General features: G+C 42.3%; 1 protein-coding gene across 3 annotated transcripts in view; it reads right to left on the minus strand.

Annotated features, from left to right (window-relative positions):
* The window catches only part of LOC134340688 (T-cell surface glycoprotein CD3 delta chain-like), a 51,313-nt gene extending 41,558 nt beyond the window's left edge, over nucleotides 1-9,755 (minus strand). Inside the window, exons 1-4 of one of the 3 annotated variants that reach the window (XM_063038140.1) lie at nucleotides 9,456-9,755; nucleotides 2,738-2,758; nucleotides 1,259-1,450; nucleotides 803-925 (exon numbers count right to left, since the gene is read on the minus strand). In XM_063038140.1, the coding sequence (XP_062894210.1) occupies nucleotides 803-925; nucleotides 1,259-1,450; nucleotides 2,738-2,758; nucleotides 9,456-9,510 (391 nt within the window). In that variant the 5' untranslated portion in view covers nucleotides 9,511-9,755. The remainder of the gene's footprint in view (nucleotides 1-802; nucleotides 926-1,258; nucleotides 1,451-2,737; nucleotides 2,759-9,455) is intronic. The other 2 variants (XM_063038142.1, XM_063038139.1) reach the window with 2 other exon arrangements.
* Nucleotides 9,756-17,611: the final 7,856 nt, after the last annotated feature.

Raw genomic sequence — 17,611 nt, forward strand, 5'->3', positions numbered from 1 at the left:
GTCTTTGTAGTTCAGAGTAAACAGGTAAACAACCAATCAGAATAGTAGAACATTATGAAGATAAATAAAATATTACATAGAGCCATCTAGGGCTGTGTGTCAGAAGGTCAGTTTTAATTCAGTTTTAAAAATTCTGGAAACGGAAAAGTGACCTTGGGCGCATTCTGTCCAACAAGATAAGGTCCCACTTCTTGAAGGGCCTCAGTGATCCAGTTGTCTTTGTATGGTGGAGACACAAGAGTGCAGAATCCGGAGCAACACAAAAGGTGCTGCAGGAACCCAGGTGTGAGGAAGTATCTATGGAAAGAATCTGGATGAAGGAGCTCAACTTGAAATGGTAACTATCCATTTTCCTCCATAGATGCTGCCTGATCCATTGAGTTGTTTTAGTATCTTGAGTCTTTGTTTGAAAGTTTGGACGTTTCTCTGGTTACTTTATCTATTGCCAATCACATCATGAGATTTTAGAATTTAGTCGCACCAAATTATATTGGGATGTGAACTTGCAAGTTTATTTGGTGTTAAGTCCACTGCCAATTGTCACTGATGTGTAAGGCTACTACAGTTGTTCAGGTCAGTTGAAGCACCTGATGGCAGTGGAGAAGCAGCTTTTGGTTGAACAACAACTCACGGTTCCAATGAGCTTTGCTGGGATATGTACATTATTCTACCATGACTGATGAATGAAGTATTGGCCCAAGGACAAAGGTTGTCCTGGAACATAAAGACTTTAAAGGTAAAGGAAGTAAAGTCTGAAAAAATCAGAGCAAAATTAATTAGAATTAATAATATAAATGGTAACCTTTCCCCTTATTTGAAGATACCACACAGTAAATCGCCACAGCGATAAAGATGGTGGCAATAAGGTCTCCAATCACAATTCCGGAGATGGTGTTAGGGTCCAACTGCACACAATTCTTGCAAACTGAAATTAAAAATAGGGTGAAAACATGTCAATTTTTATAAAAATTTTATCAGGATATCTTTTTTCTTAATCTTATTGATGCTATGTTGATAAACACCTTTGGGAAGTAGCTGACTTTCTTCCAAAGTTCAGCCAGTGCTGAATTGGAGAGTACAGCCATGGTAATCAGATGTCCCATCCTGTCTTTAAGAAAGAAACCTCACCACCTCTTTTAGCTCCCAACCTAAATTGGGAATATTGCAATCCGGAATTAAGTGTCAGATAACTCAAGGACATTGACGTGATGAAAAGCAGCACTTATCACATCTGTTACATACAAAAAGATCAACTTACGTTTGACAAACACAAAAGCAGAGGACCTCTGTTGGCCATTAATGCAGGTATATTCTCCAGTATCAGTGTCTGAAAGCCTTGGCAGTTTCAAATTCCCATTGTCCATTTTTCCTGCATAGCTCACTCCGTCCTTCTCCCATTCTCCAGCATTTGGACACTGCAAAGCGATTCCACCAGACAGCTCCTTGATCACTAGGCGAGTAAAGTGCAGGGAACTGAGCAGCATTCATACAGTTCTACCAACTGGGAGATGAACTCCCTGCCAGAATCCAGAGTCCGCTTCTCAGCTAAACATCTGAACTCAGCTTTGTCTATTCAGCTGGTGTCAAGCTTAGAATACCGATGTGAAAGAGAAGCCAAGAAGGGAGAGAAAAAGAAATGGATTTCTCCTCAGTATTGACAATTGATAGTGGTATAATACTAAATAAACTTGCAAGTTCACATCCCAGCACACAATTGTGGAACTGATATATGAGTGATAATATGTGATTGGCAACAGATAAAATAATCTTGAAAATGGCCATATTCTGAAAGAAAGACACAAGGTGCTGGAGGAACTCAGTGGATCAGACAGGATCATTGGGGGGAAATGGACAGTCAGCATTTCCGGTTCAGAACCTGAAATGTCAACAGTCTATTTCCTCTCATAGATGGACTTGAACCTCTGTCAATGTGCAAAGGGCTAAATTTCCATTTCCAGAACTTTTAAAACTAAATTTAAACTGTCAAATTGACTTTCAGTCACACAGCTCAGGATATATTTTTGTACTATTTTACTTATCTTTGTAATATTCTATTATTCTGATTGGTTGCCTGCCTGTTTAGTGTTGACTGCTTACACATACTACCTGGTATTTATGTGTTAGCAGTGGAGAACAGACAGTTAACCTTCCTCATAGATGCTGCCTGACCTTCAGAGTCCCTCCAGATTCCAGCATCCGCTCTCTCTTGAGTCTCCATCATATACTGTAAATACAACTGGATCACTGAGGCCCCTCGAGAAGTGAGACCCCATGTCAATGTGCAGAGGGACAGTTCTCCATGTCGAGAATTTTTAAAACTGACCTTCGGTCAAACAGCTCTGGATGGCTCTTTGTAATATTTTATTTATCTTCGTAATATTCTATTATTCTTATTGGTTGCTGAAAAGTCTTTCCCAACATCTTAAATGGAAGTTCAGTGAACCAAGGACCTTTACACCTACATCTCTGACTGGCAAGCTCTCATGACAGTTTCAGGGGCAAGTGGCAGGGAAAGTGGAGGGAAAAAAAACAACTGAGATACAGAGATCTTGACAAGGGAGTCACAAGGGGAAGAGGAGGAAATGTCCCAGCTGTTGCTTTATCCAGGAGACAAAACAAGGATCAGGGAAACCAAAACAAAAGACTGGGAAATCTAACACAAATCCTAACCTTCAATTTCTTACCTTTCATATTTCCAACTTATTTGTAACCCCAATAATTTAAAAAAACAGCTTACCAATTGTTCCATCAGAAATCCCTGAGTAAAAAGAAATTAAAAATCAGTCACCAGGCCAATAAGGATTGTAGTTTACCATTAAATATAACACTGACTGCAAGGTGGAAGGCACATTTAGACACAGACCAACCAGAATATACAAGTGATTAAGGTTAGTATCAAGTCCCAGTAAAAACCATTATTGTCTCCATAGTGTATTGATCACATAACTGCTGCACTATCCAATCAATTATAGTTATCATGAGATCTTCCTCATTGCATATTATCCTAATATCCTAATTGCATATTCATGAACTCAGAAAAAATGCTTCTGAACTCTGTAACTGACAGTGCAAGTGGGCCTTATGAATGGTGTAAGGATATAGCTTTGACTTTTCTATTGATCACTTCAGTGGGGTAAACAAGCTTAGGGAACAATCATTTTAAACAGAGGAGCATGGGAATTTCTCACAGAGTGATGAATCTCTCAAAATCTCTACCCTAGAAGGCTGCAGAGGATTGTACCACTGATAAATAGATAAGTCTTCAAGAGATCAGGGAGTTGAGGGCTTTGAAGAAATGCCACAAAGAGGAGATGATGCTGGGGACAGATCAGCCATGATCATATCAAAAGGTGGGCAGACTAGAAGGGCCAAGTGATCTCCTTCTGCACCCATCTTGTTAACCAGGAAGTAAACTTGGAAACTAAGACTCTTCTTAATCAAGGACTCACATGGTTCCGGTTAAAAATTAATTTAGGACTGAATACCGATAAAAATTGATGAACAATTCCAGTGACAAAAACTTTACACCCAAGGAGCAGATCTGATAGCGTTACTTCTGTGGATGTGAGCAAAGTCCTTTCAGGAAATGCAAACCCTGAAATTAGGGCTTGTCATGGCAACTTTCTAAGAATCAAGTGTGCGAAATGTGAAATTATAATGATAAACAAAGCCCTTCAGCTCTACAAAATCTATTGCTCAGATCTGATATTTATTCATTAGATATTCTCTGAAAGTGGGAAATGTGACCCATATTATTCATTACATATGCTGGTCCTTTTTGAGCAATGTATTAATTGTTGCATTTACTGAATCAGGTGCCAATGAAAGAAACAGATTTACAAAAGTTATCAGGGAAAATTATTTAAAGAAAATCTATCACTGAACACCAGAGATAAAGCCAATAATTCTTTAATTAAATTTCTCTCAGATTCTCCCAGGTATACTGCAAGCAAAACAATGGATTCAGAGAAAAACAAGACTGCATGAGTTCTTATTTGGCACAGATCATTTGTAGTTAAAATGCACCACAGAGCATGCAAAGGCATTAAGGGCCCTTCCTCATACCTAACATGTGACAGTTATCATTAAAAATGCAATCACTGGAAAATTTTCCAAACAGATTCACTTAATAAAAACAAGGAGTAATTTTCTTTTAAAGTATGGGAGGCAGTAATTTACGAGCATCTGTCAAAATCTGGAATGCATCCTTAACTGACATCCTCCAGTTAACTTTCCGATGTACCATTTCCTCTCGAGGAATACCCAAGTCAGGCCTGCTAGACACAACAGCTTCATCTTAGCACCTATACATCACTCTGATCCACAACCAGGGCTCTGTTTAAGATTGCACAAAAATATGTCCAAGCATAGGTAACATATGCACACATGTACAAGAAATCAGCACCTTATTGGAGGAAACTGTGACAGATGTTGCCTGTTTTTGTATTGTTCATGTAGCACCATGGTCCTGAAAAACACTGTCTCGTTTTTACTGTGTACTGTACCAGCAGTTATGGTCGAAATGACAATAATAAGTGACTTGACTTGACTTTAGGCAAGAAATCAGTATGGGTTTATAAGTGGATTTGACATGTTATAGAAGCTTTCATCACAAGACCACCCATCAACAACCATACCACCAAACAAGGAATTTCAATATCTCCTGTCATTTTCTATCAAAGAATTGCAAGCATTCAGAAGGAAATATTCTTGCTATCCATGGCTTGACAAATTCAAGGTTGACAAATCACTATGTGGCTTCTTCTAAGAGAGTTCTTTTCTCAGGATCCTCAATGGATCTGTTTCAATGATATGCGGTGACAATTTAGTCCAATGTTTGATCCAGGGTGTACACACTGTAGCCACATCACTCAAGTCGCAGTAGAACTGCCCATATCAGGGAGATATACCCAGGGAGACTTGCCACAGAATCTTGAACTCAAAGAAAGTGAACTATTTTTTGTTGTAACGTACATCAAAGTTGCTGGTGAATGCAGCAGGCCAAGCAGCATCTATAGGAAGAGGCGCAGTCGACGTTTCAGGCCGAGACCCTTCGTCAGTTCGTCCTGACGAAGGGTCTCGGCCTGAAACGTCGACTGCGCCTCTTCCTATAGATGCTGCTTGGCCTGCTGCGTTCACCAGCAACTTTGATGTATGTTGCTTGAATTTCCAGCATCTGCAGAATTCCTGTTGTTTTTATTTTTTGTTGTACTGCTTTGTCTGATTTCTTCTCCCTTCTGGATCACTCCCAACAGGGTCTGAGAAATCAATCCTGGAGTAATCCTGACGTTAAGGGAGGGACTGATGGTAATCTTTAAAGCATTTGATTCTGCACAAAGGAACTTCACAGAATTCGCACTTGAAAGAAGTCTCCACTGATCTCCCGGAGACGGTTTTGCGCTTGCTTCGCGAGCACTCCCGGCATACCTTCTTACGTCCTTCTATCTTCACCATGTTGTGTGCGCTGGGGTTGGAGAAGGCCATTTGGTACCTGGTTTCCACGGACAAGGACAGCCTACCTTTCCTGCTCCCTCCCGCTGAGTAATCCCCACGGAGCATCTTGGCCAGAGCTGTCCTGAAGTTCAGATGGTCATAGCGGCTGGGGAGTGGTGGATCATGAGATGACCTTTTGAAGATAAGCCAGGCATTGACAATAGTAATATTCAATGAAAACCACAAAAGACATCTCCACCACTTTTTGGAAGGACGACCCACGGGATAATAACTTCTCATCTGATCCGAAATATCCACACCACCCATGTATTTATTGTACTCAATCACTGACTGGGGCTTGACTACCCCTGAGCTTGCAATCATCTTGCCCCCTTGGTTTGTTGAGAGTGTTGCTACTTGTCGCTTATCTTTCCAAATGGTTAGCAATAAAGATCCTTTCTGAAAGAACCTAACATCACCCAGTTTCTTAAGCTTCATTTTTCTGGCATCGATGGGGAGCCCTCGACGGTTGAGGTGTGTGGTGGCACATGCCTTTGTCCCTTGCTCCTCCAGCTGCTCTAGCAGAATGGGGCTTGAAAAGAACCGGTCAAAGTACACGTGGTGATTGCGGTGGAAGTAGGGACGGCAGAGCTCCATCACCACATCGTGGCCAGTACTGTGTGGGGACTTGACCGTCCGCCGACCGGTGTAGACATTGAAGTTCAGGCAGTAGCCTGTCGTAGCTTCACACAGCATCCACACCTTCAAACCCCACTTTGTCGGCTTGGCGGGGGCGTACTGCTTGAAATATAGCCGACCTTTGTAAGCAACCATGGCCTCGTCGACACTGAGCTCACGATTCGGACGATAACACTGGCCAAAAAGGCAGCGTATTACCTCCATGAGGGCTCTGACTTTGTATACCGGATCATGATTGGGGTCCGACTTGTCCAGGGCTCCTTTGTTGTCTCGGAGATGGAGGTACTGGTTTATTTTCCAAAACCTGTCCCTGGACATGACAGAGGAAATCCATGGGCAGCGGAGGGCCGTGTCTTGGCTCCAGTACAAAGAGATGCGAGGCAGTTGCTTGATGCCCATCATTATGTTCATAGCCAGGAAAGCCTTGATTTCCTGGGAATCAGTGGAAATCCAAGAGGAATCCCTTTTGCCTGCTTTCTCTTGGCACTGTGTTGCATAACGATTGGTTTCCTCAGCTATGGTGTTGAACAAGGTGTTCGGCCAGAGTAAACTGAAGTAATCCAGAGGACTAGCTGTACTTGTGAGCTGGTGCTGGGGACCAGTAGGTTCTGTGAAAGATGGCACATCAATATCTTCAAGAGTGATACTCCAATCTGCATCCTGGTGCCCTTCAGCCCAACTCTCAATAGGCATTTCTTCCTCCTCATGTCCAATGTCCTCACTAATATTCACATCACTCTCAGATTCCATTTCAAATTGAAGGTGGTTGGTCAACTAGAATCTTCTTCCCCAAACCCCAAAATGCTTCCTTCATTGACAGAACAAATACAATTTTCAAAATTACTGTGCTGTGGGGAAAACAAAACGTAAAAGATGTTAATTGCATCTTTCCAAAAGCCCCATGCTAGTGGTTTAGAAATTGACCAACTTGTATGCATTCCAATCAGAAATCTGTGCGATCCCATATCCCATTGTAACAGCATCTAATCACAGACTCAATATGGGACGGTATCTCCAGGGTGAATAATCCTGAAAATCTTACTTATCCCTCTCAGAGACTCGCAGAATATCTTCAAGTAAAAATGGAATAAACTCATGAAAAGGGCGAGTGATGGGCACAGCTGCAATTGGCTCTCACCTAGTGGATTCCTCACTTGTTTTGTGTTTCTGATGCAAGGTCTCAGCCCAGAAACGTTCAATCTTTCTTCCTCTGCATTGATGCTGCCTGACTTGCTACATTCCTCTTGCATTTTGTGTGTTACTCTGGATTTCCAGGATCTGCAAACTCTTGTTGCAGAAAGCAGCTATCCACACATCCCTTCCACAACAGCAACCAGCGCAACCTATTCCCTTATTCCTTCTCTGTACTCTTGCAAATCCCTTTATTCTGCACATTTTTCCCCACTCCCTCTTGAACACTAACTGCCTTCAAGGGTGTCTGGGAGTGCATTTCACTAACTAACCTCTTGTTTGTTGAAAAATTCCTCCTCTCATATGTTTCTTTTGCTAGTCATCATTCTTTGTCCTCTGGTTTTGTGTTTCTGCCAGTGGGAACTGTTTCCATACACTTCCACATTTTAAACTCTGTTACATCTCCTCAGAACCTCTTCTGCTCCATGGATAAGGAGTCTTCTTGTTATCCTTGGAGCAAGAGAGGAACTGGAACCGAACACAGGACCCAGAGTTACAGCTTTAATATTCTGACCAACTAAGAGGTGATCAAATGAACCCCAGCTTCACAAAACTCATACTGGAGTCAGAGGACAATTGTTTACCCAACTCTCTGTCAATAATCGATTTGCAGCCCTCTGAGAAGCTTCAATGCACCTCATTTTAAAATGGCAGTGCCCTAATTTTATTCACTCTAATAAATTGAGGAAAAAAATTAAAGTTATATCTTAACACCATTCATGAGGCCATTTGGATTCAACGACATAGGTGGCAAAATCACAAGAAAATATTACCTTTACTTTTAAACATTTTTAAGATAGCTTTACATCTACAACAAATTATGACGTTTAGCAAACATTATGCAACATAGGAGAAAGAGTTCCTAAATAAATGGAAGAAGTAACCCTAAAAGACTCAGACATCCTGCATACAGGATGCGAATGATGGCGGTGATAAGGGGATTATGATAATGCGCATGTGCACCGGGCGGTCCTCAGGAGCACGCGAGAAATCGGGCTCGCGGCCGGTCCCGGAGCGCGCGGCACGGGGCGGCAGGAGGCGCGTGCGCAGGTAATGGGTTAAATAAATAACCAATAGCCGGGTAATTAGCGTGATTAATTATGCTGTTAAATACTTAATTAAACCAAAGTCTCAGTTGTAGAGCAGCATGCAATTTAATTGGCAATAGCAAATATATTTTGCAATTAACATCTGTGAAATTTGCTCCTCTTGTAAAGAAAACCCGCAAGGACAGCTGCTTCGTGACCTACTTTCCGAATATTAAAACTCGAGAAATATATTTGAAACGATAGCAATTTAAATTAAAAGGCATACGCTGGAAAATACAATCAAAGTATATAAAATATTTGTATTTTTTTAAATCATAATTTAGGAAACATTATAAAATATTTTTTTAATGCTGAGAAAGTACTTTTAACCATCTTAGGGTTTTTGCTTTAAAGAATTGGGCTAACTATAATCAAACCTACCTTTTTGCAGCGTTTATAAGGTTATTAATTTATACGTTGATGGATTTTGCACAGGTCTGAGTTTCCTTTCGTTATAAAAATAACTTTATTTTTCGGCTTCGTTCAAGTTGGAATTTCACAAGTTCTTTTATTTCAACGCCTTGATACCGAAGTTTTTAAGTTTGATTTTAAGTGACTTGACTTCTACTTTAACAAAATCACAAAGCCCATGGAAGCAAATATTAAGTTTCTACTTTTATCCCTTCTATAAAGTTATTTATTCTTCTCCCTCTAACTAAAAAAGCTCAAATTTAATTCGAAAATGGGAATGTATTTGCTGTTACGATTAGGTCTTCAGTTTAACACCTGGGAAACGCAAATCTAACCATAGTTATTACCATATACTTTTGACCGCTGAGGTAAACATATTTCACAATATACATTGGCCTCATTTGCGATAATTTTAATTTTGATTTTATAGTTACGAATGACTGAAATTTTTTTTTGCGGACAAGCATTAAGCCGACAGAACATATAATAATTTTCATAGAGGGAACCATTCACAATTCGATGATATTCATGTTGGCCCTGGCGCTGACAAAATGTAATTAAACCAATGTAGTTTGACATTGTTAATTAATAGGACATTATCCCCAGAGTACAAAACTTTGATATTGATCTTACCGAAGAGCAGGAATGCCGCGCCTACGATGAACCCGAGGATCTTATAAAATTGCATCTTTCCGCTACCTTTGGAGAAAAACAAATTAAAAGCTCGAAACAATTTTAGCTAATTTTCAATGACTATAATATTCTTGCACACTGGGCTACGGAAATGTGATGACAGTATCTACTCCGGGGGTTGAGGAGACGTTGGTCGCTGCTGATTCCCCTTCAGATACACAACAGGAAACCGTGAGGCTTCAGCTACTCTGGGCTCTGCAGCAGACGTCATGATGGCAATCGCATCTACTCAAGAAATGTTTGATTCTTAAACGTTTTATTTTTTTAAATAATTTAAGACACTTTAAATTCAAATAAGTCAAAACTGAACAATGTAAAACAAAGATGCTGTGTCCCAAATGCACAGTTCACAAAGTACTTGGGATTGCAGGCAACAGTGGAACTTTCTCTGAAGAAAATTCTTCGTTGTATATACGTGTCTTCAGTTGTTTTCACTGGGTTTTGTCTGTGGGAATGCACTGTGAAATAGCATGTATTGTCAGTATCCATCAAAAATGCCTGACCATCAGCAGTCCCTGAGCAAGCTGTTGTCCAACTGGGGGCTCTACCACGAGGGTGCACACAGTGGGGAGTCCATGAAACAGGGTGTAACAGGTTACTGGCTCAAATTCAGTCAGGTTATTTGACTCTCCCACCTTGATGCCAGAGATGTAAAGGAAGGTAATCAAATCTAGTTACATCACAAAGCAACCTATAGGTGTTCCTGATCCATAGGAATCTCTGCCCACTCCCCTTCAACTAACCCCAACATACTTGTGAATTTTTTTCTCCATCATAGTCTGACTCAGCTCAATCTTAAACAACAATCTGCTGGAGGAACTCTGCAGGTGGAACAGCGTCTGTAGGGGAAAATGAATAATTTATGGTTTAGGTCAAAATGTTTTAGGTACTTTTACAGGATGTTTATTGACATCAAGAATGAACTAATCTGGTTCTGCAGAATAAGGACCTTCACACTGACTCACTGTAATATGAAAGCAGCACACACAATGGCCATCAACACTCTCACCCAACTTTCAGAAGCTACGGATAAGGCCAAGGAGAATGTTTACTTGACCCTGGAAAAAAAGTCCTCATCCACATCCCAGTGGAAGGTAAATTGATCCTCTGGGCAATTTAATAATGCCAGGGTTGGAAAGGATGTGGCAGATTGGAAAGTTACCTCCACTGGAGTCTCCCTAGCACTCCCTGCTAGGAGTATGGTTTTGTCACAGCCAGATTCAAGAACAAGGCCTCAGGGTTATCCCTTATCCAGGTACAGCACCTATTAGATATCATATGAGTGATAAACATCACCTAAATCAGTCCATCCCCTCCATCAACCTGTCCGGAACCAATGCCGGTTGGCCAGCTGCTGCAAGAGAATAAATGCTGAACGTCTTAAAGACAACATGAGAACCTGAACCATTGGGAGTTGCAGAGTGCTTTCAGAGTTTGGATGATTGTCCCGAAGTTCATCAATTGGGCTCTCCTCCAGATGTGACTTGATGAAAATTACCTGGAGAATGATGAGTTAATTAACTGCATATGCAAGGCCTTCTTGGATTGGAAACTCTTGCAAGGAAAAGAAAACAGCTCCACACATCCCCGAAGCAGGAAGCCTATGGGAATTGGTGGTGCCTAGAAGGAACTGTGGGGTGGAGAGGGGTTGTGACTTCTACAACTCGCTGATAATCATGACAAGTGTGGACTCATCAGTGGTGTCAAAGTTCAAAGTAAATTTATCAGAGTGCAAATATGCCACTATATACAACCCTGAGATTCTTTTTTGTTTTGCAGGCAATCACAATAAATACAAGAACCACCACAGAATCAGTGAAAGACCACACCCAACAGGGCAGACAACAACCAATGTGAAAAATACTGTGCAAATACAAAAAGAAAGAATTATATATATATATATATATACACACACATACACACACACACACACTCACTCACTCACTCTGTATATAGACAACATGAGGTGCAGAGTCCTTGAAAGTGAGTCCATAGGTCTGCGAGCAGCTCAATGATGGGGTGAGTGAAGTTACCCTCTCTGGTTCAAGACCCTGATGGTTGAGGGGCAATTTATTTATTTATTGAGAGACAGCACAGAACAGGCCCTTCCGTCCCTTCAAGCTGCACCACGTAGCAACCCCCAATTTAACCCTAGCCTCATCACGGGATAATTTACAATCACCAATTAGCCTACCAGCCAGTACATCTTTGGACTGTGGGAGGAAACCTGAGCACCCGGAGAAAACAGGAAGGACATACAGACTCCTTACAGGTGATGTCAGGATTGAACTCTGAACTCTGAGACCCCGAGCTGTAATAGGGGGAGGGGGATACCAGGGACCTCAGAAAAGCTCATGACCATCTGATCATTTCTGATTATGGTAATTACAGAGTATTGTCTGCCACAGCAGGTGCTCTTGTCAACTGTTTCCTCCTAGTGGCCAAAAATCTGTTCCCCATAAACAACCAATCTGCTGGAAGCACTCAGTGGGCCGAGCAGCATCTCGTGGGGGTAATGACTGAATTGTCAACCTGTCGAGTTCCTCCAGATTCTAGCGACTATAGTCTCTTCTGTTTCCAATCTGTTCTTCAATGTTGATCAGAATCAGATTTAATATGCCATATGTTGTGAAATTTGTTGCTTTGTGGCAGCAGTACTTTGCAATACATAATAATAAAACTAAAAATTACAATGAGAAATACATGTACATTAACTATGATTATGTTTATGAGGACACGCAGTCCCCGTTTATTGTCGTTTAGTAATGTATGCATTAAGAAATGATAAAATGTTTTTCCAGAATGATATCACAAAAAACACATGACAAACCGACTTAAAAACTAACAAAAACCACATAATTATAACATATAGTTACAACAGTGCAAAGCAATACCATAATTTGATAAGAACGACCATGGCACAGTAAAAGTCTCAAAGTCTCTCGAAAGTCCCAACATCTCACGCAGACGGTGAACCTCCAGCGCCATCAACTTGCCGAGGCAGCATCCAGGAAGCATCCGACCACAGTCCGACTCCGAGTCCGTCCGAAAAACTTCGAGCCTCCAACCACCTATTTGACACTGAGCACCATCTCTGCCGAGCACTTCGACCCCGGCCCTGGCAACAGACGATACACAAAGCCAAGGATCTGGGGCCTTCATCTCCGGAGATTCTCGATCACACAGTAGCAGCGGCAGCGAAGCGGGCATTTCAGAAGTTACTCCAGATGTTCCTCTGTGCTTCTCACGGCTGTCTCCATCAAATCTGGATTGTGCATGGCCCCTAGTTACACATAATCGATATTCATGTGGAACGGCTGCGCGCACTGCATCGTGCCGTCAAATAGTGTAAAAAGAGGAAGAAACAGTGACGTAAGTGTTCATGGGTTCTGTGTACATACATCTATTGATGCTTCTGGACACAGCTTCAGTGATGTTCCTGGAATCATCGGGTGTTTTGGGTTTTTCAACATCATACACCCTCCTCCAGGTGACCCAGCCGGGGCTGATCAGACCCCAGCTTGTGTCCAGATGGCTAGCTACTTATGACTCCATGGCTCCCCTCTTTTGAGCCACAGCCATCTTGAGGCCCTCTCTGCCGCATTGGTGGTACTGCGGATGGCTCTCCTCTTCCTCTCTCTCTCGATGCCCAAAATGCTGAAGGCTCTAACTAAAGAACGGGCTATGAATCCCCTACAACCAACCTCCATTGGGAGACACCTCGCTCTCCATCCAGCCTGCTGACAGTTGCTGACCAGTCCTGCGTACTTGGAGAGCTTCCTTTCAAAGGCCTCCTCCAAGCTATCTTCCCATGGGACTGTCAGCTCCAGCAGCACCACTTGCTTAGTAGACTCAGACACGAGGACAATGTCTGGTCGCAGGGTGGTGGCTGCGATATGGTTGGGGAACATTATTCAGAAATCTGATGGCAGAGGGGAAGAAGCTGTTCCTGAATTGTTGAGTGTGTATCTTCAGGCCTGTACCTCTCCTCGATGGAAGCAATGAGAAGAGGGTATGCCCTGGGTGATGGGCCTTTTGGAGGCATCACCTTTTTCGAGCTGAGGAGGCTAGTGTCCATAATGGAGCTGGCTGAGTTTACAGCTTTCTGCAGCTTTTTCTAATCATGTGCAGTGGCCCCTCCAAACCAGATGGTGATGCAACCAGTTAGAATGTTCTCCATGGTATATCAGTAGAAGTTTGCAAGTGTCTTTGGTGACGTATGAAGCCTCCTCAGACTACTAATGAAAAATAGCTGCTGTGGTGTCTTCTTTGTAGTTGCATTGATATGTTGAACCCAGGAGAGGTCTTCAGAGATGTTGACACCCAGGAACTTGAAATTGCTCACCTTTTCCACTGCTGATCCCTCGATGAGGACTGGGTGTGTTCACTCGACTTCCCCTAGTGAAGCAGTGGACTAAGCATGCATCGTCGAGGTATGCTAGTGTTGATTGTCAGCGAAAAGGAGATGTTATTTCCAAACTGCAGTGACTGTGGTCTCCCGGTGAGGAAAACAAGGATCCAGTTACAGAGGCCAAGATTTTGGAGCATGTTGATTAGAACTGAGGGTATGAATGTGTTGAACACTGAACTGTAATCAACAAACAGCAACCCGGCGTAGGTATTGCTATTGTCCAGGTGATCCAAGGGCGAGTGGAGAGCCAGGGAGATCACATCCACTGTAGACATATTGTGGCCACAGGCAAATTGCAGGGTCAGTTTCCTGCTTAGGTAGGAGTTGATTCTGGTCATGACCAACCTCTTAAACCACTTCATCACAGCAGATGTGAGTGCAACTGGGCAATAATCGCTGAGGCAGCTCACACTGGTCTTTGTGGGTACTGGTATGATTGTCGCCCTTTTGAAGCAGGCAGAAACCTCCGACAACACACATCAAAGTTGCTGGTGAACGCAGCAGGCCAGACAGCATCTCTAGGAAGAGGTACAGTCGACGTTTCGGGCCGAGACCCTTCGTCAGGACTGCAGCAGTGGGAGATTGAAGATGTCCTTGAATACACTTGCCAGTTGGTTAACACAGGTTTTCAGAGACCCACCAGGTACACCATCAAGGCCTGACGCTTTGTGAGGATTCATCCTCTTGAAAGATGCTCTGACATTAGCCTCCGAGACAGAGATGACAGGGTCACCAGATTCCACCATCAAGAGGCACAATGGAAAGGTGAAGTGCAGGACGCTACATCCACCACCTTACCTTATGTTTAATGGTTTCACAAGGTCAGTCGAGAGGGACTGTTGACGACCCTTAAATCTAGCTGCCCACAGAAATTGTCTGAAGTTGCTTTCAACAATTTCTTGCTGCAATGTTGCATCTCACCTCCAACAAACTTTCCTGGAGTGGAACCAATCTACAAGACATACAGGAAACCATTCAGCTTATGTCACCCTCCAGTCCTATTATTCTACTGCAGTCACTGAGGTGAGGTGCACAGACAACACTTACATGTGCATACATTCAGAAGCAGAGCTCCAAGTCAGGTTGACTCACTCACTGATTCATAAACGGACATTCTGCAGATGCTGGAAATACAGAGCAACACGTACAAAATGCTGGAAGAACTCAGCAGTCCTGAAGAAGGGTCTTGGCCTGAAACATTGACTGTTAGTCCTCTCCATAGATCATGTCTGACTTGCTGAGCTCCTCCAGCATTTTGTGCATGTTGCTCATTAATTCACATGAAACGTTGAGCCTTATTGCTTAACCTCGGCAGGGAAAAAAATCCTCTCTGAGCTTGCTTCCAATATATGGGACATCCCCTGACGATAAAGGTCCAGGATGAGACCTGGAAAATAGGGACCACTTCCCACCATCCTGGGAGCTGCTTCTCAGCAATGTTGAAAATCATCACTGTTCTAAGAGGATCAGTACAATCTTTGGTCGTTTGAAGAGCAAGAAATCAAACTAGCAGAAAACTCATGGTCTATTTGGCTGCAGTGATTCGCACCTTCCTGTACACTGAGATATGAACAGCCTGTAACATTCACACAAAGCGTTATTGTCTGGGCAATCTTCTTCAAATCCACTGGCAGGGAAAGAAAATTAACACTAGAGCCCCACCCCAGCCCAACTCCCATGCATTGAGACTGTACAGTAACCTGCTCATCAGAGCCCATTTCATTTGCCGAGCATCACTCCTAAAACAGATATACTCCTCTCTGGATGGACAGAGGAATGATTCAAGGCTGTTCTCAAAGCCTTGTAACATCCTCATTGTTTAAAGGGAATCTCTGACCCATGCCTGCACAACACAAGATGTAAAAGCAGAATTTAACCACTTGACCCATCGAGTCTGCTATGCAATTCCATCACGTACTAAGGCTCTGCCCTCTGGTCCGAGATTCTCCCTTTGATGAAACCATGGAGGAGGAGGAGGAGGATTTGGATGACATTGAGAACTTCAGGAACCTAAAACACCCACCCAAACCTACTTGTCAAGCATTTCCTACACTAGGTGTATCAGAGCCTACAGTCCCATATTAGCCTCATCAACCAACTCACAGAACAGGAATTGGAAGCAAGTCCACCCTGGAGGGATGCTTATGCTCCAGTGTAAATAGACAATGTTGTCCTAAAACAACGCACCATGAGACCATAAGACAACAGGAGCAGTATTAGGCCACTTGGCCCATCGAGTCTGCTCCACCATTCCATCATGGCTGATTAATGGATGTGCAATCACAATACTGGAAAATTGAAGTTGGTTATCATTCACTGAACAGTGAAGAACATTACAGTCTCTGATAAGAGAAACCTCTGTAACCAATCAGATCTGTTTCACTACAGAATTGCAGGCATCCCAGGATCAAAACTCAAATCAGGGAAAAGACCAAGAGGGAGACTCCAATCTCAATTAACTATAAGGAACAATGTAAGTCTCAATGGAATAACAATAATTTCAGTAATGAACTATGGAACCAGCAGCAGGACTGGACCTACCACACAATATACAGTATGGATAACCTTGAACTTGACAATAAAACTAGACAAAGAAGATTTGCAACACAGGAGATTCTACATATGCTGGAAATCTTGAGCAACACACACACAGAATGCTGGAGGAACTCAAAGTCAGGCAGCATCTATTGAAGGGAATAAACAGTTGATGTTTTGGGCTGAGACCTTTCATCAGGACTTCAAAAAAAATTGGTACGTTTTCCACCAATGGCAACTCAATCGTGTCCTTGTGGCTGCAGCAACAATGATCAAATAATGCAACATTTGCTCTTCTCCAATCTTTTTGTTATAGTAGTCAAACATTAACATAACCAAATTGGGTGTGATAACCTGAGTCCAAAAATCTGGACTTCAATAAATACTTTGCTACTGTAAGCAATAGTTATTTTGGTGTCATTCTTATAAATTTTCTTTGCATCTTTTCCAATACCTCCATTTCTTCTTTTTTCTATTATGGAGATTAATCTGTTAATAGTGCTGAAATCACAGTCCAAATGTGCTACAATATCTCCTCCATTCATATTGCTAGATGTGCAAAGTCAACATCTGAACCTCGTTGACAGAGCTAGGTAGAACGTCCCATTGGAGCTCATCATCTCCGTTACAACTCTCATCTACACAATTTGTGTCTCCTAACTTGATTACTTTGCAATTCTGGTAACTAGACCATGCTGCAGTTATAATTTGGTAATACAGTTGGAATATAAGTCATGGCTTGCACAATAAAGAAACCTCTGAACCCCGCGCAGCCGCCCGCCCCCCCCCCAACCCCGACCCCAGACTCTGGTTAACCATGACACAAACCCAAAAAATTCACTCACAAATGGAAACAACTTTCTTCCTTTAAATTCATTATTTCGCACTCAAAAATTCCAAGGGTAGAACATGATAGGCAGCTGGAGCTGTATGTCAAAGGTAAATTAGTATAATCTCTAACCTTCTGCCCGGAAAGATTCTCAGACAGCTTCAGGGAATTAGATAAATAATTGGAAAAAGAATCAGTTGAAGAACAGCTTGGATAATTATTTTGAAAAGAGTGATTATAGGCATGACATGTCAAATAGCCTTCCTGAGGTTTCTAAGTGTTGGCTGGGGCAGCAAAAAGAGTTGTGTTTCTTTGAAATAG

Source organism: Mobula hypostoma, chromosome X2, assembly GCF_963921235.1.
Source record: "Mobula hypostoma chromosome X2, sMobHyp1.1, whole genome shotgun sequence".
Classification (NCBI taxonomy): Eukaryota; Metazoa; Chordata; class Chondrichthyes; order Myliobatiformes; family Myliobatidae; genus Mobula; species Mobula hypostoma.